Source organism: Pipistrellus hanaki (genome assembly GCF_964339955.1).
Source record: "Pipistrellus hanaki genome assembly, chromosome: 3".
Classification (NCBI taxonomy): Eukaryota; Metazoa; Chordata; class Mammalia; order Chiroptera; family Vespertilionidae; genus Pipistrellus; species Pipistrellus hanaki.
In genome coordinates this window covers 176,144,885-176,171,217 of record NC_140505.1, presented here as the reverse complement: position 1 = coordinate 176,171,217, position 26,333 = coordinate 176,144,885, and the positions used below count along the sequence as shown (strand labels likewise).

General features: G+C 37.4%; 1 protein-coding gene across 1 annotated transcript in view; it reads left to right on the top strand.

Moving 5' to 3' along the window:
• The window catches only part of SLC5A8 (solute carrier family 5 member 8), a 38,849-nt gene extending 24,821 nt beyond the window's left edge, over positions 1–14,028 (top strand). The window contains exons 9-15 of the mRNA XM_084878310.1: positions 217–329; positions 3,276–3,343; positions 5,183–5,269; positions 7,730–7,935; positions 9,586–9,689; positions 12,196–12,275; positions 12,539–14,028. Of these exons, the coding sequence (XP_084734436.1) occupies positions 217–329; positions 3,276–3,343; positions 5,183–5,269; positions 7,730–7,935; positions 9,586–9,689; positions 12,196–12,275; positions 12,539–12,664 (784 nt within the window). The 3' untranslated portion in view covers positions 12,665–14,028. The remainder of the gene's footprint in view (positions 1–216; positions 330–3,275; positions 3,344–5,182; positions 5,270–7,729; positions 7,936–9,585; positions 9,690–12,195; positions 12,276–12,538) is intronic.
• The last annotated feature ends 12,305 nt before the right edge of the window (positions 14,029–26,333 follow it).

The following is a 26,333-nucleotide window of genomic DNA, read 5'->3' as shown; positions in this document are numbered from 1 at the left end:
CAATATTCAATTATTCTTTTTTTCCTAAGCCTATGAGTGTTGCCTGAATCATTTTTGGATAACAGCTTTTAAAAGAGGATGCTGTGATCATTAAAAATCATATAGTAGAAATCTAGTTCTTTTTCAGAAGTTATGTGTTTTTCTCTTTCGCTTTCTCACTTAAAATATTATTCAAGTTTAAGTATTCTAAATCAAAAGTCTTATTTTCCCTTACAGCACAGTGTCCTCCAGTATTAATGCCTTAGCAGCAGTAACTGTGGAAGATTTAGTCAAACCTAACTTCAGCTCGCTTTCAGAGAGATCTCTCTCTTGGATTTCTCAAGGAATGAGTAAGTTTCGTTTTCACAGTTCTTTTCTTTTCTTTCTTTTTTTTTTCCCTTTAGCTCTGGGAGGCAATTTTTAGAGATACTCTTCCCCATGGAAGATTCAGAGTAAGAACCTCTGAGTGTAAATATATGCAAATACGTATGCCTATGACATATTTGCCATCAAGGTTTGGGAGACACATCAAACAGTTCATGGTCAGGAACCCAAAGAACCATTTCCATGGGTTCTATTTGCCTTTCCTTTTCCTATTTTCTTTCAAACCCAAATCTGTTAAAATCTTAGCCACGGGGGAAAAACCATTCAACCCTTTTTCTTTTCAACTTTAGACAAAAAATTTAAGAAATATCCTAGTTTGGAACCAAGAGCCTCACTTTTTCTATATTATCTAAGGAGCTGTATAATTGTATGAACTGAAGATAAAGAGAACATTGTGACTTTTGACCTGAGTTGATTGTCTGTTCCATCTGCTCACATAAATTGTCCTAGAGAGGGTCTATAAAATCATGCAAGGAATGTCATGTTCTATTCTTAGATTATAGAACCTGAATTGGGGTTAAATATCAGCTTGAATGGAAAGGTTCCCAGATGACTCACATGTAATATCTGACTCAAAGAAATCTCCCTAGTGTACTTCATTCTTCATTTCGACATCTTGGGTATGCATGTTTGAGAATGAATGGCTAACAGCCCTAGCTGGTTTGGCTTAGTAGAAAGAGTATCACCCTGTAGATTGAAGGGTCCAGGGTTTGATTCCAGGCAAGGGCACATGTGGGGGTTGTGGTCTTGATCCCCAGTAGAGGGCGTGCAGGAGTCAGCAGATCAATGATTCTCATCATTGATGTTCATATCTCTCTTTCCCTCTTCCTTCCTCTTTGAAATCAATAAAAATATATTAAAAGAAAAGAATGAATGAGTAACAATTAAAAAAAAAGAATCTTTAACCTTAGCACAATAACTATAGACTATCAAAGAACTTATAAATAACCTGTTTTGACCCATACTTCTATACATATTGCCTTGACTAGAGCCTGGAGCAAGTACTTAATTTATATTCTTCATTGTCCCCTAAATTTAAATAGTATTTAATCCTGGAGTGTAATTTCAGAAGGATACAGTGCTTCCTAAAGCATACTTAAACTGGCTCATTGCAGGATTGTTGAAGCTGGGTGATTTAGTAGAACAAATAGAAGCTTTGGAAGCCAGATAAACCCTGTGTTACTTAATTAATTTACTCACTATTAGGCTTGAGCAAACTCAATAACCCATTTGAGCCTTTATTTATTTATTTTTTAATATATGATTTTTATTGTTGACAGTATTACAGATGTCCCCATTTCCCCCCCTTTAACCCCTTCCATCTAGCCCCAACCACCCCTCCATCACCAGGCCTTCACCACACTATTGTTTTTTTTTATATGGGGAATAGGGAAAAATATTCACTTTGAGGTTTAGAGATAATGCCTATAAAATAAGAGGCACTAGCTGGTGCTCAAAGAAGAATACTGCTGATGATTAATAATGAGATTTATATTAAACTAGAGGCCCAGTGCATGAAATTCATGCATGGGTAGGGTCCCTAAGCTTGGCCAGTGATCAGTGCCAATTGGGGCCTTCTGGCTAACAGCCAGGACCTTCCTTCTCTCCACGCTGCCCCCTGGTGGTCAGCACATATCAGAGTGAGGGAACTCCCGAGGGGACATTTTGCATAGTAGCCTTTTATATATATAGAAGATTATCTCAAGGTTTTATAGTAAGGACTTCATAGAGAAGAACATGGCAGATGATTGGACTATGGTTTAATTAACTTTGAATACCAAAATATACAATACAATGGTAACTGTTCATGAGCTACCAAATGGAGAAAAATCAAGCTAATACTATTTACATTAGGATTCAGAGGCATAAAAATCATTGCAATAGGAGCTCTTTGCAATAAATTAATGTAAGGTTTTTCCAGATTATTTGCCCAATATACTTAATAAGGGTGTGAAGTTTAGTGTCAGATAGAAATAACATAATATAAGGAATGCACTAATTGTATGATGCTCAAATTTCTCATTTATTTTTCTATATTTTGAATTTTATGAGTGGGAAATTATATTGACTAAGATCAGGCTATTTTTGCTGAATGGAAGTCTTTAAAAAGAAGATTTGGGGTGGGATAAATTTTCCTATAATTTAAGTAGTAAAATTTGAACTACTTGGAGATAATCTAGAAAATGCTAAAAGTAAAAAATAAAAAAAAATAAAAATCCTGTAATCTGACCACTAGTAGGGACTTGTGAAGTTCTATAAACAAGTTTGGGGAGAAAATCTAGCAGAAGGGGGACTATGATACTTGTCTTGAAGCTGCCTTTCTTTGCTACCTTAATAGGAAAGGCTTGGGCCTGTGGTGGAGATTATGAGAGGGCTTAAGATCTTAACCATCCCTATTCATGGATTGCCCCCTCTTAGAAAAAATGAACACTTAAAGTCAGAAGACTCTAATTTCCAATGTTTATTACTTCCCTTCCTCTACCATGTTGTACAGAGCAGAGTTGAATTTGTACTATTTTTGGCAAACTGAAAACAGAGATCTGAACCTTCCTTTACAAAAAAAAAAAAAAAAAAAAAAAAATTAATAAAATAAAGTTGTGGAGGATTAGATTATTAACACAATAGTTCTTAGCTTTAAAATCCCTATCATTAATTCTAGGGATTCTTTAGTTATATAACCTAATGTTGTAATTAATCCTCGAACACAATGTCAGGATTTTCTTTCTTCCTCACACACTGCTGATTCTGTAGGAAAACACCCCTTTCCTTTTTTAGCTGGCTCTGAAGCATGCGGCCATTCTTCACCATAGTCAGATTTTCCACTTTGAATCAAAGGTGTGATGGTTTATTCTGTTGAGAATTCTAATCCTCTGGGTCTGGACTTTATACTGGCTATTGCATCGTCCATCCAGGTGTGCTGTTTGGAGCCCTGTGTATTGGAATGGCTGCTTTGGCATCACTAATGGGAGCTTTGTTGCAGGTAAGAGCTGACTCCTCAAATCTTTGACTCATAATCACTTTTTGTTTTTGATGCCAATGTGACCATCCTTCCAGAGTTCTCTTTTTATATATTTAACACATAGACATATCATGGAACAGAGGTGACCAAAATCTTAAAAATTTCTTAAACTTTCTATTTTTTTAAAGTACATTTTTGTTGATTTTAGAGAGGGCGGGAGAAGGAGAGAGATAAAAACATCAATGGTGAGAGAGAATCATGGATCAGCTGCCTCCTAAATGCTGATGTGCCCCAACTGGGAATCAAACTATGACCTTCTGGGTCGTAGGTCGACACTCAACCACTGAGCCATTCTGGCTGGGCTAAACTTTCTATTTTTGTAAATTATGGGATCATTGTAAACTATGCGATCATTTTAAATTTACATCTATAATGATAAAAGCATAATATGCTAATTAGACCAGATTAGACCTTCTGCACCAAGCTGGGGCTGAGAGGGAGGCCCAGGTACCAGGTGCCAGACAGAAGCCAATGCTGCCAGGGGAATTCCATGCATCAGGCCTCTAGTGTAATTATAAGAAGTAGTCGAGAGATCTCATATATATGTTTTCACTTCTTTCCTTCAAAGGTAACATCACAACCAGGATATTGACATTGGTACAATCAAGAGATGGCACATTTCCATCACCACAAGGATCCCTTATATTGTACTTCTATAGCCACATCCACTTCCTCTTGCCCCTACTTCCTCTGTAACCCCTGGCAATCACTGCTTTGTTTTCCTTTTTCAGTAATTTTGTCATGTCAAGAATGTTATAGACATGAATCACATAATATGTGACCTTTTGAGATTAGCCTCGAGAGAAGCTGTGAACTGACTCCTTAGGATTGTAGCATGAGTCCAAATCCTCCTCAAACACATTCTTTGTCATGAGTATCCACAGCTCTGCCTAGTTCATAATGTAGGCTTTTTCTCTGTGGACAAATTAGTGTGTCCCTGATGCTTCTTTTATGATTCTGTCACTCTCAAAAACTAGTTATTTGATTATTGGGAAGTTTCAGCTATTTGCATTTCTCCATTCTTCACATGGTAAAATATTTTCACTATCACCAAAGCAAAGGTTGCAATTAGTCAATCAGATTTAAATCTCTTTCTAGATGATTTGATCAATCTTCTTTTAAATCACATTTTTCATTCGAGGGAACCAAAGATAGCATTGGATTTTTTTTTTTTTTGCCATCTTTGGTCACTTAGCAGTACTTATGTGCAACCTTGTTTTGAGGAGAATTTTGAGGCTATCAAAGTACAAAGGTGTGATGTAATTGATTATTAAGGTCTAGACAATGGTCAGCAAACTCATTAGTCAACAGAGCCAAATATCATCAGTACAACGATTAAAATTTCTTTTGAGAGCCAAATTTTTTAAACTTAAACTTCCTCTAATGCCACTTCAAAATAGACTCGCCCAGGCTGTGGTATTTTGTGGAAGAGCCACACTCAACGGGCCAAAGAGCTGCATGTGGCTCGCAAGCCGCAGTTTGCCTACCACTGGTCTAGGAGAACAAGGCTGGGAGGAATTATGTCACTGTTGACTTATATATTCATTTGGGAACACCCATTGTCTTCTGGGTCTCCACCTCCATTACCTTTTAGTTCCCTTATCAGGGTACCTGAAGGAGCATATGGGTACTTGAGACTAAGAAGCAGAAGCTTCCAAGTTCTAGTGATCTCTTTGCAAATAACAAGGGTGCTATGCTTTTGTGGAGGAACGTGAATAATCCTCATCCTGATGAAATTATTTTGAATCATTTTAACTCTGGATTTGAAAATTCTAATTGCTGGCCTTATTATTTTTGCAGGCAGCACTCAGCATAATTGGCATGATCGGTGGACCACTTCTGGGCTTGTTTAGTTTGGGCATTTTGGTTCCCTTTGCCAACTCAATTGTAAGTATAAGTGAATATGTATAAAGCTTTCATTCCAAAATACATTAGCAGCTTTACAACTATTTCTCAATTGTAAAGATGCTATCCATATTAGTGACTTGTCTCAATGACTTAGATCACCCATATGGACTTTGCTGGGTTGTACAATGAAGTTCTATCCACTGGGACCCTGCATTTGTGAAGCTCAGTGGAAGCTGCCAGAACAATATAGTACAATTTCAAGGATTCATACTATATCCAAGGGGCAACATTTCTTGTGAATTTATCTTTTAGCCCTTTTTGAAAATTAACCATTAGCAATTAAAGAAGAAGATGGGCAGACTCAGATATGAGAGGTTTAAGGATGATAGAGTGGAGGATACCTGTGAATATCCAAAGTACAGCAAAGAGGAGCAGTGACATCTTCACCACCTTGGCCAGAAAGTTTCTACTCCTGATATGTAAAGCTGTAGCTCCAATAACATGGTTCTAGCCCCAAAGAGGTGATCATAATTGGGAATAGTAACCAAAAAGAGGGGGTATGCCTGCTCTTCTACATCGATAGATTAGTGCTTTGAAGAACTAAATTTTGTTGGGAATAAATGAAGTTGAAATCATGTATCTGAAAGTTAGGTGAAAGTCCACTGGTCCAGTTTTGCCAGAAGATGAAGTTCAGGAAAAAATTGATCCTGTATATGGTTGTTTCAGACAAATGAAGAATTAACCATAGAACTAGGACTTTACATTTAGAATTCAATGTACCTAATAATGTATTAGGAATTAGTAAGGCTGATACTAATAAGGACTTTACTGTCATTATTATTAATTATTCTCAACAAAGTATTATATAAAAAGCTAATTAGAAATTAATTTTAATGAAAGAGAATGGTTTGTGTCTACATCAGAATGTTAAAGCTTTGATTAGACTCTTTGCATTATGAAATGCAGAGTGGTTTGTTGAGTGTCTGAAATTTTTAAAAATTAATCTTTTGGTTCTTGACATTTCCACAATGAGTTGCCTCCAAAAAAGCTGTAGGTCCAACATGGAGTGAGTTTTTTTTTTTTTTTTTAAAAAAGATAATAGTATCCTATATAATAAAAGGGTGATATGCAAATTGACCCTAACGGCAGAATGACCAGAACGACCACTGGACCGGTCACTATGAGGTGCACTGACCACCTCTCGGTCCCTTCCCCTGGCCATCGAGCACCGATCACCTGATGGCAAACAGGGAACCAGGGGTGGGTGGTGGCGGGGGATGGGGATGGCTGTGGGCAGCTGGGAAAGATGGACCTGATTGCAAGCCAGGATTAGGGACCATATCCATGTGTGAATTTCGTGCGCTGAGCCTCTAGTTTTTTATAAAAAGGGGAAAGTTCCACTTCTTTACTATATTCACATTTTTCATAGAATGGACTTCCTTCTTCCCTCCCTCTTTCTCTTCTTTCTTCCTTTGCTTCTCTTCCTCCCTTTGTTTCTCTTCACCCCTTTGCTTGTCTTCCTCTTTCTTTTTCTCTTTCCCACCCTCTCATTCACTCATTTATTTATTCATTTGTTCAGTAAATATTATGGGTTTAGACCTATCCTGGGAGGAAAGAACACTGAATAGCTCTACCTACATGGGTTTTATAATTTTACTAGAGGCCCAGTGCATGAAATTAGTGCATGGGGGAGGGAAGGGTTCTGAGGTAAGGCTGCCCTCTCTGATCATTATTCTTAAAGAAAGGGGGGAAATTCCACCACAGAGTAAGGGGCTTCCTAGTCTAGGTTTATTTTTTGTCCCCATCATTTGGAGTAGGGCTTAAATCCCTCAAGGGCTGGCAGAACACCTGGGTTACTGATAAAAGGCAGGGGTGGAGGACCCAAGTCTCCCACGGATTGGGAAACCAAACGCCTTTGGAGAGGACATCTCTAATTATCTCTAGAAAGATTTGGCGTATGTACCAGTGCTATCATTTCCCCCCTAATTACCTGGTAGCACAGTTGCAGTCATGCATGGTGTTAGTGTAGGAATAAACTCTGTGTATGCTTTTTTCTTCACAGTCTGTGGCTCACATGGCATGCCATTTGTTCACAGATTAAATAAAACTAGAGTTGGCCTAGAGTCAGCTACGGCCCTGTTGTAGTAATTTGGATGTGAAGAGACAAGAAGGTCAGAGCAGAGTACTGGCCATAGAAACAGAGTGGTAGAAATGCAAGTATGAGACATATGAAAAAAAAAAAGGGGGGGGGGAGGGCATGACTTGATAATGGGCTAGATAGTGATATGAAGAAAGGGAATGGAGTTACAGCATCCTCAGGGCTGAGGGATCATGGGCCTATGCGGCCCTTGACAAGAGGTAGGGACCTTTGGGGGAAACAGTTTTACGAGGAAGCTGGTAAATTTGCCTTAGACCATGTTGAGCTTAACCTTCTAATGTTAATTTCCATCTCAAAGCAAACAGAATTGTTTTTCTTTTAAAAACACTCTTGTTTTGCAGGGAGCACTTGTTGGTCTGTTGGCTGGATTTGCTGCTTCTTTCTGGGTTGGAATTGGAGCTCAACTCTATCCCCCACTTCCCGAGAGAACCATGCCACTAAGCCTTGAAACCTATGGCTGTAACAACACACACAATGGTTCGAATTGGATGACAACCACAGCAATGCCATTTTCTACTAGTGCTTTTCAAACACCCAATGTTGAAAGGTATTGAATTAAGCTTTATAATGTGATCATTTTAAAAAATACATGTGACAGGTAGAGAACCCTACTTGCTTTTTGTCATGCCTGCAACAGTGATTTTTGCATAATTCTGAAAGAAGTAGAGCTCATGGGGCTTTCTGGCTATAATATTTTGTTCAGAAATAAGCCAAAATACACACACACACACACACACAAAAAAAAAAAAAAAACAAACAAAAAAACAAAAAAACAAAAACAAACAAACAAACAAAAAAACCAACAAAAACACACACCACATTTTCTGGTTTCTGTAGAAACTTCTGCCTGACCTACAGATCCAGAGAAGACTTGAATAGTAACAACAATAAAAATTCCATTATAGGTAAATTCTATGAAATACCAGTTCTATTTGGATGAAAAATGGTCAACTGAAAAATGTTTAAAATGAAAAGCTCAATTATGAAAAAAATATTACTTATACAGACTTTGAACTATAGCCTTTGCTGATTAAAAGCTATAATTATCTACATGTGTTGAAAATTGCTATTTGTCCAGATCCCAAGTCTTTAGACTACTAGCAGTGAACTGCATCTGAGCTCTTTGTGCTGGGGTTTTCAGCACGCAGTACACTTTTGAGCTTCTGGATACTGATGCTGTCTGATTTAATGCAATTATGTAGACCTGTTGGTAGATGAGTGTTTTATTATATAGTGGATGTGAGGGCAAGGCTTTCTTTAGTGAATATGTAGTTGACCCTTGAACAACGCAGGTTTGAACTGTGCAGGTTCACTAATACACAGAACTTTTTTCGGTGAATGCTACAGTACTGTAAATAAATTTTCTCTCCCTTATGATTTTCTTAATAATATTATCTTTTTCTCTAACTTACTTTATTATACAAAAACAGTATTAACATGCAAAATATGTGCTCATTGACTGTTTATGCTATTGGTAAGGCTTCTGGTCAACTGTAGACTATTCGCATTAAGTTTGAAGAGATTTAAAACTTATACACAGATTTTTGACTGAGCAGATGGTTGGAGCCCCAACCTCTGTGTTCTTTGAGGGTCAATTGTGTAAATGTCTGGCCTGAAAGCATAAAACCCAAGGCCATGTCCAAAGACTGGAAAAATGAGGCCACCTCCCTCAAAGTATTAACCAGGTTCCAGGTTACCTGGAATGAAAGTGTTACAGAATCATTCCTTTGGGGACAAGACATGGTATCTCTCTCTTAAAATGGAACACCCTTGAGAGAAGTTATGTGACCATGGTTAGAGATTCATGTCCTAGAGCAGTGGTTGGCAAATTCATTAGTCAGCAGAGCCAAATATGAACAGTACAATGATAGAAATTTCTTTCGAGAGCCAAATTTTTTAAACTTAAACTTCTTCTAATGCCACTTCTTCAAAATAGATTTGCCCAGGCCGTGGTATTTTGTGGAAGAGCCACACTCAAGGGGCCAAAGAGCCACATGTGGCTTATGAGCCACAGTTTGCTGACCATGGTCCTAGAGGGATCTCAGATATGAGAACGCTTGTCAGTGGGAATTCAGGGCTGGAACTCCATAAGGCAGAGACTACATGTAGTTTCAGAGCCCGGGGCATGTTTAGAGACAACTCTTAGTTGCCAGCAGCTTTACATGAAATCTGACAGTTTTGCTTTGCTCTCTCTTAGGACTCCACTGATGGATAACTGGTATTCTTTATCGTATCTATACTTCAGCACGCTTGGAACTCTGGTAACATTATTCGTGGGAATACTTGTCAGTTTACCAACAGGTAACTATCTAAACCCTAGGACTATTGTACTTATTTATCTCTCCATCAGTTTTTACTATATATGTTTTATTATTTATATTACTTCACCATAATCCTATTAATAGCTAGTTTGAGTATTTGTTCCATTTTATATGGGGAATTTGAAAGCAGAAGACTCATCTCTGTTTGAATCTTTGTTCTGCTATTTGCTAGCTGCATGAACTTGGAGAAATCTATATAGCTACTCTGAGCCTTAGCTATCTTTTGTGTGAAATGCAAATAATAATAACTGAATTGCCTATCTCAGAGACAAAAATAAAATGCTTGAAAGAAATATATGGCTACCACAATGCTATGGATTTTACATATATTGTTACAACAACCCTGTGTGAGTATCCAATACTGACCTTTGTAAAGTTTAAAGGAGTACACACATGTGAGGAATAATGATTGTAATCATTATATCTAATGGTATGTGAAGGCTATTTTTGGATGTTCATCAATCTTAAAGAGTAATTTTAAAATATCAGATTGATTATACACATAGTACACTGCTCTCTTGGATTGATGTAGAACTGATGTCCTAGAACTTCATTTGTTCTCATGCCATGAATTCCCTTGATCTTCATTTGTCCTCACGCCGTCAATTTCCTTGATCTCCCTCCTGTGTTAGATTCCCTGCTATCTGCATTCCAGAACTCCTAATTGTTGTTGACCCCCTTAATTAAATGGAGAACATGGAAAAGAGAGGAGATGTTGGAAATGATACATGCCTGAAAAAAGTGTCTTTAATTCTCCCTTATGCTTGATTGTTTGAGTGGAGAATCCTAGGTTGAAAAGAACTCTTGTTTCTGAAAGGATGTCTTAATTTTTGTCTAGCTTGCTATGTGTCTGTTGAGAATGCCAGTGCCATACCACCTGCTGACCCTTTGCATGGGACCTACTTCACAATGACAATCCTATGCCTTCAGTAGGGTCCTTTCAATCTGAAGATCCATGTCTTTCAGTTCTAGGGCATTTTTCTTACATTATTTCATTTGTAATTTCCTGCTATTTTCTCTTTCCTCTTTCTAGAAATTCTATTTATCAAATTATTGAATCTTGGACAGTTCTAATTTTCTTATCTTTTCTCTCCTATTTGCTATCTCTGTGCTTATTAGGTCTACTACATGGGATATATTTTTCAATTTTCCAATAATTCTCAAAGGAGCACTCTGATCCAGCCTTGAGAATAGTCTGTAAGGGAAGGAGAACAGGGAGGAGGCTATGGCAGTAATCCAGGTGAGCGGTCACAGTGTTTCAGACCAGGGTAGTAGTGTGGAGTTGGTAGGAAGTGCCAGGCTCTCTCATGTCCTGTGCTCCCTCACACATGTATATCCACAGCAGTCAAACTAGGGGAAGGCACTGTCTTCTGTATCAAATGTGTAATGACTAGTTAGAACTTCTACACTCTGTCCAAGCATGTGTGATGTCTTTGTTTGAAAAAGTAATGCTCTCTCCACACGAACAGGCATCCAGTAATAAAACACTTCAACTTCATGAATTTCATAAATATCTTATTCCCACTTCACAGCAGCAGTGAGCACCATGGAAAAAAATCTAGAAACAAAATTCTGGTACTCCTTGGGAAATATTTTAAAATCTATTGTAGGATACTAGGAATTTGTAAGAATCCAGGCCAAACAGACTTGACCAGACTTGACTTGGTGTTTTAGTTTCACCTAACCATGTACTGTATGACATGGTTAGGTGAAACTAAAACATGGGTATGTTTCTTCATCAGAAAAGTACGGTAAATAATTCTACACTGTGCTTCTCAAACATTCATGGGCATAATGATCACTTTGGAAATTTAGTAAAAGTCAGAATTCAGGACACCCCCCGCTCCCCAAAGTTCTAATTGGTCAGTCTGGGTTGAAGTCCAGGAATCTGCATTTTAAGTACTTCACCCAGATGACTTGAGAAAAGGTAATTTGAGATACATGGTTTTAAGAGCATTCTCTTTGATCCACAGATGAGGTAACAAACCAAAGTAAAATCTTAGGGAAGAGGAATTGGATCAAATAGCAATCATCATATTGGTTTTTATTTAAATAACTTATTCAGCAATTCACAATTTCCTGCATTTCTTCACACACATCTACATTCAGAGCCACCAAATTGGGGAAAGGCAACTTCACCATCTGGAGCAGAAGCAGGTGATTTGATATTTTGTTGGTAGGTCATAAAGGATGCTTTTAAACCAATTTTCCTGCCAGTACTAGACCAAAAGATGAGCTCTTTAGTTGAGTACCTGATGAGGCAATTGGCTTGCACTTATCTTAAACTTCTACTGATCATAGTGAGAGCCTTACAGAAATCGAGACTGAGGCAAGTCTAGTCTCTAGCACTGTTTAAATGATTTCCTTTCTCCTTTTGTTTTATGAGTGTGTAGAGTCAAATGTGCACAAGTTAAATGCTTGTGTGATGGACTGGGTAATTATAGGTATCCTTTTAACAATGCAAAAAAATGTATTTTTTTTTTCAGGAGGAAGAAAACAAAACTTAGACCGAAAATTTCTATTAACTAAAGAGGACATATTATTCAATTTTGATAATTTTAAGAAGGTAAGTTGTCTTTATTTTTCCTCCAATTAATAAGACTGTTTTTATCACCTGGAGAGACTCCTACTTGGTCTTTACAACCTTCTTAACTCTGATGACAAGGAAGATATTTGCCCTATTTCATGATCTGTTTTTGTTACGTGTCTCCCTCAGTAGACTACAAACCTGATTTAGAAAAAAAAAAAAAAGCTGTAGTGACAATTATTTAGAATTGAATGAATGAACAGTTTCTTTATTCTAATCACCATGTTAACAATTTATTTTAGAAGGAGCAGGTTTTAAGCTATAAATCTCATCCAGCAGAAGAGGGTGGAACCGATAATCCTGCTTTCAACCACATCGAAATGAACTTCACAGACCCAAGTAGCAGAACCAGTGGGACTCACTTGTGAAGCAGCTGTGATACTCGATGATCATACATGGTGGCCCAATTTTATATATATATATATTTTAAAGACAATTCCATCACATATATATTCCATCATGAGTGTTTTGGGGGAAACCTTTGGGGGATAAAATGTTAAAGCAAAGTCCTGACTTTCCTCACACATATTTATTGATGCTACTGTGGAGTTCAGAGTTTCAGCATCAGCATTTCCCTCTCAAAGTTCTTTATTTCCAAGAAGCTATAGTTTTGAAAGTTATAACTCCCTATGTGCCAAAAAGCTAATACACAGATATATACACATACTTAATGATCAAAAGCATATTCTTAAATTCAGGCATTATTAAAAGTATTTCCCATCCTTTTGGTTCTAGTATGTATGTTTGGGGGGGTTTCCAAAATCATAACTAATATTGAAAAAAGCTTTTCTCCCTCCTACTACATATTCTGTTCTTAGGGAACAGCAAAGCAATAGGTCTGTATTGTGTATATCTTTGCTTCTCATTGACCCCTATCAGCTCAGGGCACATATTAGCCTTGGAACCAATTCTGGCTCAGGAAGGTAGAAATCAAGAAGTATGCTATTTGGGACAGAACATGGGTTCAATGATCTGGTCTTCTTGGTGCTGTGCTTCTATTCTTATGCCTTTATGCTTCTGAAGCTAGAGTTCCTGGCCACTAGCTGCTTGTATTGTCTTAGACACCGGTTCTTAGCTGCACTGCTGGTTTCTCACCCATCAACTTTGATTTTATCGTGCACTTTACTTTTGATTGCCTTCCTACTTTCCTGTTTACTCTATTGTCTTGAGACACTCCATGTGAATCATGCTGACCCACGTCCTGGTTCACTAAGCCCTAGCCTATAAATTATATGCACACATGAACCTGCTACTGACTGAAGTACCTTCAACATAGATACTCATAGATTTGGTGATCCAAGGACATTTACACCATTAAAAATGGTTAAGTTCCATGGAGTTAAATGATTACATTGAATGTATTAAGTTGAATTTTTGAATATCAACTACTTTGTAATTAATTATATTTAATGATACATAGGCTTAAAGATCTCAAATTCTAGTATATTCACCCCCTTTAAAGAACTGTATTATATAGGCAAACACTACTATTGTTCTCTAATGTTCAGAAATTATTAAATGTATGCTTTATTCTGTTTTCACATTTCAAGTAGCAGTCTCAAAGTTTATTTTGTTTATTTTACCTTTCTAGCTAAGAGTTTGATAAAGTTTTTATCAATAATTTTTATTTCCTGCAGTAACCGCAGTAGATATGGTTTAGAATTGTGTTTACTTTTAGCTTTGCAATATTTAAAAATTATCTCAGAGATATTTAAGTACATTAAAATATGATATAATTAAATAAGTTTTTGTTTATTTTCTGATATTAAGGTAAGATTATTCTGTACATTTACAGTAGCCAATTGACAGCATTAATAAAAAAATAGGAAGTAGCTTTTATCTAAAACAGAGATTTAAATAACATTTAAAATATTTCATATGTGTATATATATTTTTTAATCAATATATTTGTAAGCATACATTGAATTTTGTAAAACTGTAAGTTTTAATAAGTAGAAAGACATAATAATATTTGTTTTATATGAATGTGATTTGAACTGTTGTTATTTATTTAATAATCCTAAATTCACATGTGTGTAGAATTCTTCAATTTCAGAAATCAAAATCAGGTTAAGTTTTTTCTCTGATCTGGCTGCCATGGGTTTTGCAATGTAGTCTTAGTGAGTGATATGGTAGTTCCATTCTCGTCCACTTTCTTTTACTGGAGTATATCTTTGTGATATTAGGAACTGTTGCTCTTTTACTTTCATAAATACATGAGTGTCAGATATAATTCTTAAATCAAAGTTATGTTATTATTATTAAAAAGTATTTATCTTATCTAAATCTTTGTACAAAACCAAAGAGAGGTAAAAGTTACTATAGTATAATATAAATTAATCTAATTCTTAATTATTTTTAAATTTTATTTTTATTATTGAAAGTATTATAGATTTCCTCCTAGATTTCTTTCCCCCTTCCCACCATTGACCCCCTGCACCCTGCCTCCCCTACCTCCTCCAGGCCTTCACCACATTATTGTCTGTGTGTCCATGAGCTATGCATATATGAGAGATTCCCTGGTTAATCTCTCTCCACTCTCCCCCACCACCTCCTCACACACCCTCACATTCCCTCTGAGATTCATCAGTCATCACAGCAATCCTAATGTGAGGAGAAAGCCCACACAAGTTATCTATTTTTGTTTTGCCACAGACAAATTGTGTGATTGACTTTATTCTTAATCTCTTCTAATGATGGAACATAACACTAAACACCTACCTCACAGGAATACTGTGAGTATGGAAGGTCAATAGCATTCTATTAACTCAGATAATGTTACTTTGAATCTAGTCTGATTGGAAATAAAATTTTGAGACAAAACTCATTTGCCAGTTTAAAAAAAAAGCTGTTAATAATTTGTAATGTAATTATGTGGAGATAAAAAAAATTGTGGCATAGAGGCATTAAAATATATTTGGTGGTCAGCAGGATTAATCTAACAGAGAATGTAAACATTAAAAGAGGCTTTAGACCAGTCATACTCCATAAAGAAATGAAAATTTTATATATAGTAGGTGGAAAAGTACAAATTATGCATTTAGTTGAATATGCAATCATTTTTCTCTCTAGTGGTTCTCAATGGGGCAATTTTGCACCTCAGGGGACATTTGGAAATATTTGGGTACATTTCTGGTTGGCATAGCTAGTGAGGAAGTGCTACCGTCATTTGGCAGTCTCACTCCTCCACAACAAAAATCATCCTGCCCCTGGTACAGTAGTGTTGTTTGAGAAATCCTGCCCTGGAGACTAAGGTTGCAATCTTGATTTTCCTGAAGTCACACACCCTGGTTGCATTCCTTTAGGGAAATTGCCGTGAGTCTTTTCAGTGACCTTTCTCATCTACATGTCAAGAGTAAGTATCGCTAAGCATGTGGAACATTTTAATACAGAATAATGATCATGTGTTTTCACAGCATTTTGAAAATATTAAGGACTGTTGAATTGTGAATAATTATGAAAACAACTCTTAACAGTTTCGCTTCCCAACATGATTTCCAGAATTAACACACATTAGGATGAAGGAAATATGTAGTATATGAACATGAAGATTTTATAGTATTGTTTTATTTATAAAAATACCAGAAGATATAGTTCATTGTTAACAATTGAGTGTCTGTCCATGATGTAGATACAGGGGACCAGGATGAAGTAGAGACGAGGGGATTTACTTACTCTCTGTGTTGATTCTTATAGGAAATTCTGACTTTTTTTCAATAATGATTGTTGATACTAATTCAACTGAATGTATAACCATTTAGTTACTGAAAATTCTGTCATGGTAAAATTTACTTTTACATTTAAGTTGCTGCCCATTGTTTGTGAAAAAATTTGAGAGACTTGAACATTATAGTGTAAAATACGGTTGCATTTCTGATTTTTCATCTTGCTGATTAAATACTCTATAAATGTCTTTGAAATTGTCTGTTCTTGAGGAATTGAATATAATTAATTTTATCAGCATTTACAAAAGGTTATTTCTACTCCATTTATCTCATAAAGTACTCTTCCTATATATAATAAATATCTATCTATCTATCTATCTATCAAATATCTATCTATCATCTATCATCTATAAAAGCCCAGCAACTCTTATGGTGGAATGATTAGAACAGCTGGTATCTATGATGTCATCAATGCAGGAGTTGCCCTCTGGTGGTCAGTGTGCTCCCACAGAGGGAGTGCTGCTCAGCCAGAAGCTCAACTATGACTAGTGAGCACAGCAGTGGTGGCAGGAGCCTCTCCAGCCTCTGCAGCAGCACTTAGAACCCCTAGGGGGATGTCTGCCTGCTGGCTTAGGTGGACATCCCCTGAGGGGTCCTGGACTGAAGAAAGCACGTGCAGGGCTGAGGGACACCCCTCTCCAGTGCATGAATGTTGTGCACTGGGCCTCTAGTGTAGATTATAAAAGTGTATGCAAATAAACATGCAAAATGTTGTCACTGAAGAATATATTATATTTTAAGTAATTAACACTATATTTGAAAATAGAAAGAACATATTTAATACTGGCTATTTCTTAATCATTATCTCTTTGAATATTCCCCCTTCTCCCATTTTTTCTATTCTATAACTCTTTTACTCCTATTACATGACTATTGCAACTCTTTATCCTAGTCTCCATGCCTTCTAATCTGGTTCACATCTTCTGTCCTTTTATATATATATTTTTAAAAAATATATTTTATTGATTTTTTTACAGAGAGGAGGAGAGAGGGATAGAGAGCTAGAAACGTCGATGAGAGAGAAACATCGACCAGCTGCCTCCTGCACACCCCCTTCTGGGGATGTGCCTGCAACCAATGTACATGCCCTTGACCGGAATCGAACCTGGAACCTTTCAGTCCGCAGACCGACGCTCTACCACTGAGCCAAACCGGTTTCAGCCTGTCCTTTTATATTTATGTGATGCATCCTGGATGATTACAAAAAAAAGTCATGAGATTTAAACAGAAGTAAAGTATAATGTAATTTTGAAGTAAAGACAAAAAATAGGGCCCATTGTTGAGGTAGACAGAGAAAAGAAGGAGATGGGTGAGTGAGGTGGAAAGACAAGAGTAGGAGACAGAAGAATACATAGATTTACCTTTCTTCTGAGGCCATGCATGGCATTACATAATGATGGGTGAAAGCCAGGATGGCCAGCCAAAGACAAAATTTCAAAAAATGGTAGGAAAGAGTCAAGAAATACCTTATTCCCAGACCATATAAGAGGCATGGGCTTGACTCAAGGGGGCTGTTAACAGAGGCAGTGATCAAGCAGAGAGGAGAGGCATGGGAGGAGCTTCAGAGGAAAATAGGATGGTGACATAATCCAGAAAATGCAAGCAATGACCCCCTTCTCCCTGGAGCATTGAGTGTCCTCCTTCGTTCTTTTTCATATTCAAATAATCAGGTCATTGATGTTTATAACTCAGCAAGTACCAGAGAACAGAGGGACTTCTTGGCTTTTAAATGCCGAAAAAAATCTAGCTCTTAGGTTAACGAGCATAAAATATCTTGGAAGGTAAGAGCTAGGTTCTAGAACCCATAGAATAGAAATAGATTCTGGAGCCTGGAAGGGTAAGATGGAAGCCGTGAGCCAAAACTGGTTTGGCTCAGTGGTAGAGTGTCAGTCTGCGGACTGAAAGGTCCCGGGTTCGATTCCAGTCAAGGGCATGTACGTTGGTTGCGAGCACATTCCCTGTAGGGGGTGTGCAAGAGGCAGCTGGTCGATGTTTCTCTCTCATCGACGTTTCTAGCTCTCTATCTCTCTCCCTTCCTCTCTGTAAAAAATCAATCTATATATATATATATATATATATATATATATATATATATATATATATATATATATTTTTTTTTTTTTTTTTTTTTTTTTTTTAAAGAGGGAAGTGGTGAGAATTAATATATTGGTGAGTCTGAGGAAGGGTTTCTGGGACTCACTGTTCCTCCTACTGAGCCCTGGGATGGCAATAGCAAATCACCCTAAGTTTTCAGGATTTGAAAATAAAACAAAACTCATGTTCATTTCCTGGTTAGAGCTTAGAACCAAAAGACCCCAGTAAATACATAGCTGAGTGATAAGTCTGGGCAGGCATATGGCTTTGGGGTGTTGGAGAGACTTGACCATGTTTAATAAGTACAGAATCAGAAATGGTTGAATGAGGTGTTCAGGTAAATAGAAATTCAGCCTCATAATTTCCTACAACTTAGTATAATAGAAGGTAAGTTAAGAATCCCATACGGGAATTAGATGAACAAGCTGAGTCTTGACAATCAAGGATTTTATGGTTTCTGAACAGAATATGAATATTATAATCTTAGACAATTTAAAAAAATCAAGGCAGGAGGAAGAAATACTCTCTGTATAGCAAGTATTCAGTACTGTATCTGAATATGTATTTCAACCTCAATGCTTTTCATGATCCCCTTTTCAAGCATAATCGCATAATCATCTGTGTTCACTGCTGTATTCTTAGCCTCTAGAACTAGCTCAATAAACGTTTGTTGAATGAATGAATTCATACAATTCCTGCCTCTTGAGAGTTTTCATCCACCTTTTTTGCTTGTTTGCTTCTTTTTTTTTTTTTTTTTATAATATATTTTGATTTCAGAGGAAGGGATAGGGAAAGAGAGATAAAAATATCAACGATGAGAAAATCGTAGATCAGCAGTCTCCTGCACGCCCCTACTGGGGATTGAGTCTGCAACCTGGGCATGTGCCCTTTAATGGAACCCAGGACCACCCAGTCTGCAGGCCAATGCTCTGTCCACTGAGCCAAACCAGCGAGGGCTATTTGTTTCTAAGCGAGAGTCACGGGTTTGATTCTCTAGGAAGCAGAGTCTGAAAGGTGGGTTAATATGCTTAATGTTTATGACGGAGTGCCTTGAGGATCAACACCTGTGGAAGGAAGACGACAGAAGCAGGGTTGGGCAGAGCTGCAGGCTGAACTGTAATGCAGACCCAAGGATAACCCCCTACACAGACTCTGCAGGGAGAGGAGCCCTTTAGAGTTATCCCAAGCTGGGCCAAGACAGCCAAGCTTCCGTGGTCCTGTCTCACTTAGTTGTTGATATGGGCTGTCACAGGAAGGGGAGTGTCAGACCAGGAGATCCTCCGCAGGAAGGGGCGGAGAGACTTTCGGCCAATTCCAGTCCCACCAGCGGCTGTCAAGGGCATGAAGTCCTTTGCAGGGAGGTCTCCGTAGTGTCCTACAGTGTCCACTTCAGGAGGTAAGGTGCATTTTAGAGAATTTAAATCACTTATCCAAGGTCATACACCTTGATTCTGAACTTGGTTTTTATCTCACTCCAGAGCCCATAATATTAACATTTTTGTTTTATTGTTGATGTAAGCTCATTCCTAAATTGGTGAGGGCAGGGGTAGGGGCTAGAAGGACTAGTTTTCAGGTTTCTGGGCTAATACAGTGTAGGTCAAGGTAAAGGACCCTTTGTGGCACTGACTCAATCCTTTAAGTAGTGCTCAGTGTTCTCAGGAGTCTGCAGTGACCATGCTCTGTATCAAATGATATGATTAACTGACAAATACTACAGTTTGAAATTGTTACCCACCTTTCCACCAGAGTGATATTCTCCAAGTATTATACAGTCAGATAAAACTAAATTCAGCTTGAATTACGGAGCATATCAAAGGAATTCAAATTCTGGCAAATATTGACTCAAAGAGTAGTCCCAAACTAACAGTATCAACACCACCTGGGTACTTGTAGCAGTTGAAATTCTCGGGCCCACCTGAGACTTACGGAATCAGAGATGGTAGTGGTAGGGTTCAGGTGACTCTAATGTGTGCTAGAGTTAACTTGAGAACTACTGGGTCAGATGACAATGATAATTAGTAGGAAAAACAAACTGGGCTTATGGTTAGCAAATAAACTACCTAGAAATGATTTATTTAAAAGTGCTTTGTTCACTTTTGTTTGCTTATTGGACCTCAGTCCTTTCAAATGACCCCAATGTCCTAATTAGTAAGGTCTGAAATAACAAAGTTAAAATTATGTTTGTGGGGAAAACTGAGGTGTAGGCAAGCTGAGTGCAGCTCAGCCCAGGGTCCCACTGGGAACGGCTTTAGTAGTTACCTCTCTCTACCAGGTGATATATGGATCCAAATTGAACACATCAAGTCTTTAAAATCACTCATGCAATGAAAACATTCTCAGCAAGCCTTCCTAAGTTTTTGCTGTTGAAAATATTATAAAATCAATATCTTAATCCCTGTTGGAAAGACAGTCAATTGGGAAATTACTCTGCAACCCTGTTGGAAAGACAGTGGCTAGCCCTTAAATCTGAGGGACTTTCACTAGAGTAGAGATTACATGAAGTTGAGGTCTTATCCTTGGCTCTTTCATGGTGAAATGTATTTATAGGAAAGTGAGTTCAAATTGATTGCATGCTATAAGCAAAAGTGTGTCTTTTAGACTCATTTAAGAAACACTGAAACTTGACTTGTAGTCATCACACTCTGTTAGGCAATATAAGAAGATATGTATGCACTGGCTGAGGAAAGAGTCTGAGTGAGTGGAACAGGTTATACAATAGAAGAAGTCTAGGCAGAAGGAGCCCAGTAGACAGGACTTGTTGAGAGATGTACAAGTTGAGTTCTAGTCATATAAAGACTCATAAGATTAGATAGTTTAGAAAGTTCTCAAATTATGGCATATACATTATTTATGACATTTAAAATATTACACCACCAAGACAGGAAAACAGTTCATAAATGTATGCTAATATTTTGATGGCTATATTATTTGTTTTTGCATATAGTCACCCAATAAACACTTGATTTCTTTTTTCTAGTTTTATTGAGATATAATGGACTTTGGATGTTGTATAAGTTTAAGGTGTACAGCAAACAATTTGACTTATATATATTGTGAAATCATTACCACAGTAAATTTAGTTAATATCTGTCATCTCATAGATACTAAAAAGAAAAAGAAAATAATGGTGAGAACTCTTAGGATCTCCTCTCTTAACAACTTTTAAAAATACCTTACAACAGTGTTAATTATAGTCATCATATTGTACATTATATCTCTAGTACTTATCTTTTAAAAGTGAGCTATAATTGACATATAACATTATATTCGTCTCAGGTGTTCTACATAATGATTTGATATTTGTACATATTGCAAAAACAATATATACAGTATATAGCATTCATCTCCACACTGTTATAAATATTCTTTCTTATGATGAGAACTTTTAAGATCTATTCTGTTAACAACTTTCAAGTATACAGTACAATATTATTAACTGTAATTATCTTGCTGTACATTACATTCCCAGGACTTAGTTATTTTTATTTTTAAAATATACTTTATTGATTATTTTACAGAGAGGAAGAGAGAGTGATAGTTAGAAACATCAGTGAGAGAGAATCATCCATCAGCTGCCTCTTGCACACTCCCTACTGGGGATGTGTCTGAAACCAAGGTACATGCCCTTGACCGGAATCAAACCTGGGACCTTTCAGTCCGCAGGCTGACGCTCTATCCACTGAGCCAAACCGGTTTCGGCAGGACTTAGTTATTTTATACCTGAAAGTTTTGTACCTTTTGACCTCTTTCACCTACATCTCCCACCCCCTAGCCCCTGCCCTAGGGTGCAACCAGTTTGTTCCCTGTATCTGTGAATATTTTTTGTTTTGTTTTTATAATATTGTTTAGATTCCACATATATGTGAGGTCATAAGGTCTCCATTTGGTTTAACCCATCTATATATATAAAAAATAGCAACTGGAACACCATAAGGACCAGAACAACCAGTCACTATGACACCCACTGCAGCCAATGAACCGGATGGATCTGGTGGTAGGGCAGGCCAGCCAACCCCTGGGGGCTCTCCCCATGGCCAGCCCCTCCCCTGATCGTCCTCCCACCCCAATAGAGGACAGGGCCTGCCAATCTCCTACAGCTCCTCCCCCTGGCCAGCCTCATCCCTGATAGCACCCCACCCCAATAGGGGGTGGGGCCGACCAGCCAACCTCCTGCAGCTCCTCCCTTCAGCCAGCCCCACCTCCAATGGGCCTCCCACTACCCCTATTGGCCTGCAGCCCCTCCCCTGGGCTGGCCCACCCCTGATTATCCATCCTGATCTGGGGCAGGGCTGGCCAATCACCTGCAGACCCCCCCCCCCCCCCCCGCCAACCTCACCTCTGATGGGTCCCCACAACCCTGCTGGCCCATAGCCCCTCTCCCCAGCCAGCTCTGTCCCCAGTCGGCTCCCCGACTCTGATAAGGGGCAGGGCTGGCCAGCCAACCACCTAGGGCTCCTCCCCCAGGCCGCTGCCCCCCCTAATCATCCCCCCATCCTATTTGGGGGCCAGGCCAGCTGGTCTACCACCCACAGCCCCTCCCCATGGCCAGTCCCACTGCTGGTCAGCCCCCATCACCCTATTGGCTCGAGGCCCCTCCCCTCAACCAGCTCCACCCCTGATCGCTCCCCACACCCCAATTGGGGGCAGGGCCCACCGGCCAACCTCCTGCTGTCTCCTCCTCTCAGCATGCCTGGCCCCCACCCATGCATGAATTTGTGCGCTAGGCCTCTAGTTTAGCATAATGCCCTCAAGGCCCATCCATGTTGTCACAAAATGCAAGATTTTCTTCTATTTTATGGCTGAATAATGTGTCATTTGTATATATACACCGTATAGTCTTTATCCTTTCATCCATCGATGGACACTTAGGTTGCTTTATGTCTTATTGTAAACAGTGCTGCAATGAACATGAGGGTGCAGATATCTTTTCTCATTAGTATTTTTGTTTTCTTTGAATAAATACTCAGAAGTGCAATTGCTGGTTCAAACTGTGTTGGAATTTTAATTTTTTGAAAAACCTCTATACTATTTTCCATGGTGGCTGCACCAGTTTACATTCCCACCAACAGTGCACAGGGTTTCCTTTTCTCCACATCCTCACCAATACTTAATTGTTCTTCTTTTTGATGATAGTCGTCCTAATAGGTGTGAGATGATAGTTCATTGTGGTTTTAATGTGCACTTCCCTGATGATTGTGATGTTGAGTATTTTTTCATGTGCCTGTAGGCATTTAATGCTATAAACTTCTCTGAAGTGCTTTTGCTGCATCCCTTAAGTCCTGGTATGCTGCATTTTCATTTTTGTTTGTTTCAAGATAGTTTTTAATTTTCCCTTTAATTTCATTTTTGATCCATTGCTTGTTCAGAAGAGTCTTGTAATTTTCATGTATAGATAGGCATACCTCAGAGATATTTCAGGTTTGGTTCTAGACCATTGCAATAAAGCCAATATTGCAATAAAGTTACATGATCTTTTTTGTTTCTTAGTGCATATAAAAATATACTGTTATTTGTGCAATAGCATGAAATGTTCTAAGAAATGTTTATAACTTAATTGAAAATACTTTTTGCTCAAACATGCTAACTATCATCTGAGACTTCAGTGATTCATAATCTTTTTGTTGATGGAGGATCTTCAATTTGTAAAGAATGTAATATCTATGAAGTGCAATAAGGAAGCACAGTAAGACTAGGTATGCCTTTTTCTAATTTGCCGCCCTGTTATTGATTTCTAGTTTCATACCATTGTGGTCAGAGCACATACTTGGTATAATTTCAATCTTTTAAAATTTGCTATGAATTGTTTTATGACATAGCATATGGTCTCTCCTAGAAAATGTTCCCTTTGCACTTGAAAAGAATGTGTATTCTGCTGTTGTCAAAAGGAATATTCTCTATATGTCCCTTTAGATCATTTGGTTTATAGTGTTGTTCAAATCCTCTGTTTCCTTACGGGTTTTCTGTTTGGATATTTCCATTGTTGAGAGTGGGTATTAAAGTCGCCAACTATTATTGTATTGCTAGTTTTTGCTTTATGTGTTTAGGTGTTCTGACATTGGGTAAAAATATTTATAATTGTTATATCTTCTAGATGGATTGAACCCTTTATTATAATGACCTTCTTTGTCTCATTTTACCATTTTTGGTTTAATGTCTATGTTGTCTGATCTCAGTTTGGCTACCCCTGCTTTTTTTTTTTTTTTTTTTTTTTTTTCTTCTTCTGGTGACTATTTGCTTGAAATATCTTTTTCCATAAATCTTCTCATTTTCACTCTCACTGTATGTCTTTAAGGCTAAAGTGAGTCTCTTGTAAGCAGCATGATACATTGGATCTTGTTTTTTATTCATTCAGCCACCTTGTGTCTTTTTGGACAATTCATGTTCAATTTAATTTTTGATAGGTGAAACTTAACATTGGCATTTTATTCATTGTTTCCTGTCTGGTTTATAGGTTCATTGTTCCTTGCTTCTTATTCTGTTGTCTTTTCTGTGTTTTGATGTCTTTTGATATCAGTGTGTTTTGACTTCTTTATCATGGTTTTTTTTTTTTTTTTTTTTTTTTGTGTGTGTGTGTGTGTGTGTGTGTGTATGTGTGTGTGTGTAATTATTGCAGGTTTTCCCCTTGTGGTTACAATGAGGCTTACATATAATATCTTAAAACATTAATACCTCTCTCTGACTGAATGGTTCAGTTGGTTGGAGTGTTGTCCCATACACCAAAAAGTTGCAGATTTGATTCCTGGTTGGGACACATGGGAAGCAATCAATCAATATTTCTTCCTCTTTTCCTCTCTCTCTCAAAAGCAATAAAAAAAATATGCTCAAGTGAGGATTAAAACAACAACAAAAACACATTAACATTTTACTTTAAACAAGTAACAACTTTGATTGATGTGTCTGCTGATAATGTGCTTGGGCAGGTGGAAACTTTATACTTTCACTTCTCTTTTCCCTCCCATTTTAGGCTCTTAATGTTATAGTTCACATTTTTAAAATGATTTGTCTATATTATTTTTAAAATTATTTTTATTGTTGAAAGTATTACAGATGTCCCTCTTCTTCCTTCATTGACTCCCTCCCCTCTGTTTCTTCTGTGTCTATGGGTTATGCATGTATGCATATAAGTTCTTTGGCTAATCTATTCACATTTTTTATATTGCATATCCAGTAACATATTACTGTGTTATTGTCATTTTTACTGTGTTTTTTAACTTTTAAACTAGAGTTATGAACCACCATTACCACAATACAGAATCTAACTTTGTATATATTAGTGAGTTTTCTGCTACCTTCTTGTTCTTGTTTTTATGATGTTGATTAGTGCCCTTATGCTTCCACTCAGAAATTTCCCTTTAGCATTTTTTTGTAAGGCAGATTTAGTGGTGATAAACCTCCCTTGGCTTTTATTTATTCAGGAAAACTTTATCTTTCCTTCATTTTCTTGTCATAGAACTTTTGGCTGACAGTTTATTTTCTTTCAATATTTTGAATGTAATTCTCTCTGGGCCTGAAAAGCTTCTGTTGAGAAATCTAGGAGGTTCCCTTGTATGTAACTTCTCTCTTTTCCCTTGCTGCTTTAAAATTTTTTTCATTGTCTTAGACTTTTAGCAATTTCATTATAATGTGTCTCAATGTAGCGCTATTGGAATTCAACCTATTTTGGAACTTAGGTGCCTCATGGATTTTATGTTCATTTCTTTTCCTAGGTTTTGAAATTTTTAAAATCATTATTGCTTTAAATATGCTTTCTGTCTCTTTCTCTTTCTGCTCTCCTTCTGGAACAACTATAATGCAAATATATATTCTTTTATTGTGTCCTATAAGTCCTATAGTCTTTCTTCTCTCTTTTTCATTCTTTTTTCTTTTTGCACCTCTAACTGGATAATACCAGCAAAACAAAACTGCAACTAATGAATGGGAAAAGACATTTGCAGACAATATCTCTAATAAGGGGCTAATATTCAAAATCTGTGAAGATTGCAACAACAAAACAAATAAGAGGTTCCCAAGAACATACAAATGGCCAATGGATATATGAAAAAGGCTCAATTTGGAGTCTATTTTTGAAACTCTCTTACTTAGTTCCTCAGTTCAGTTGTACTTATCAGCTGTAGGTTTCTATTTGTTTTTTGTTTATTTGTTTTTATGGTTTCTACTGTGTGTTCCTTAATTCACCGATTTTCTTAAGAGAAACATTCTTTTCTGACATGTCACACAT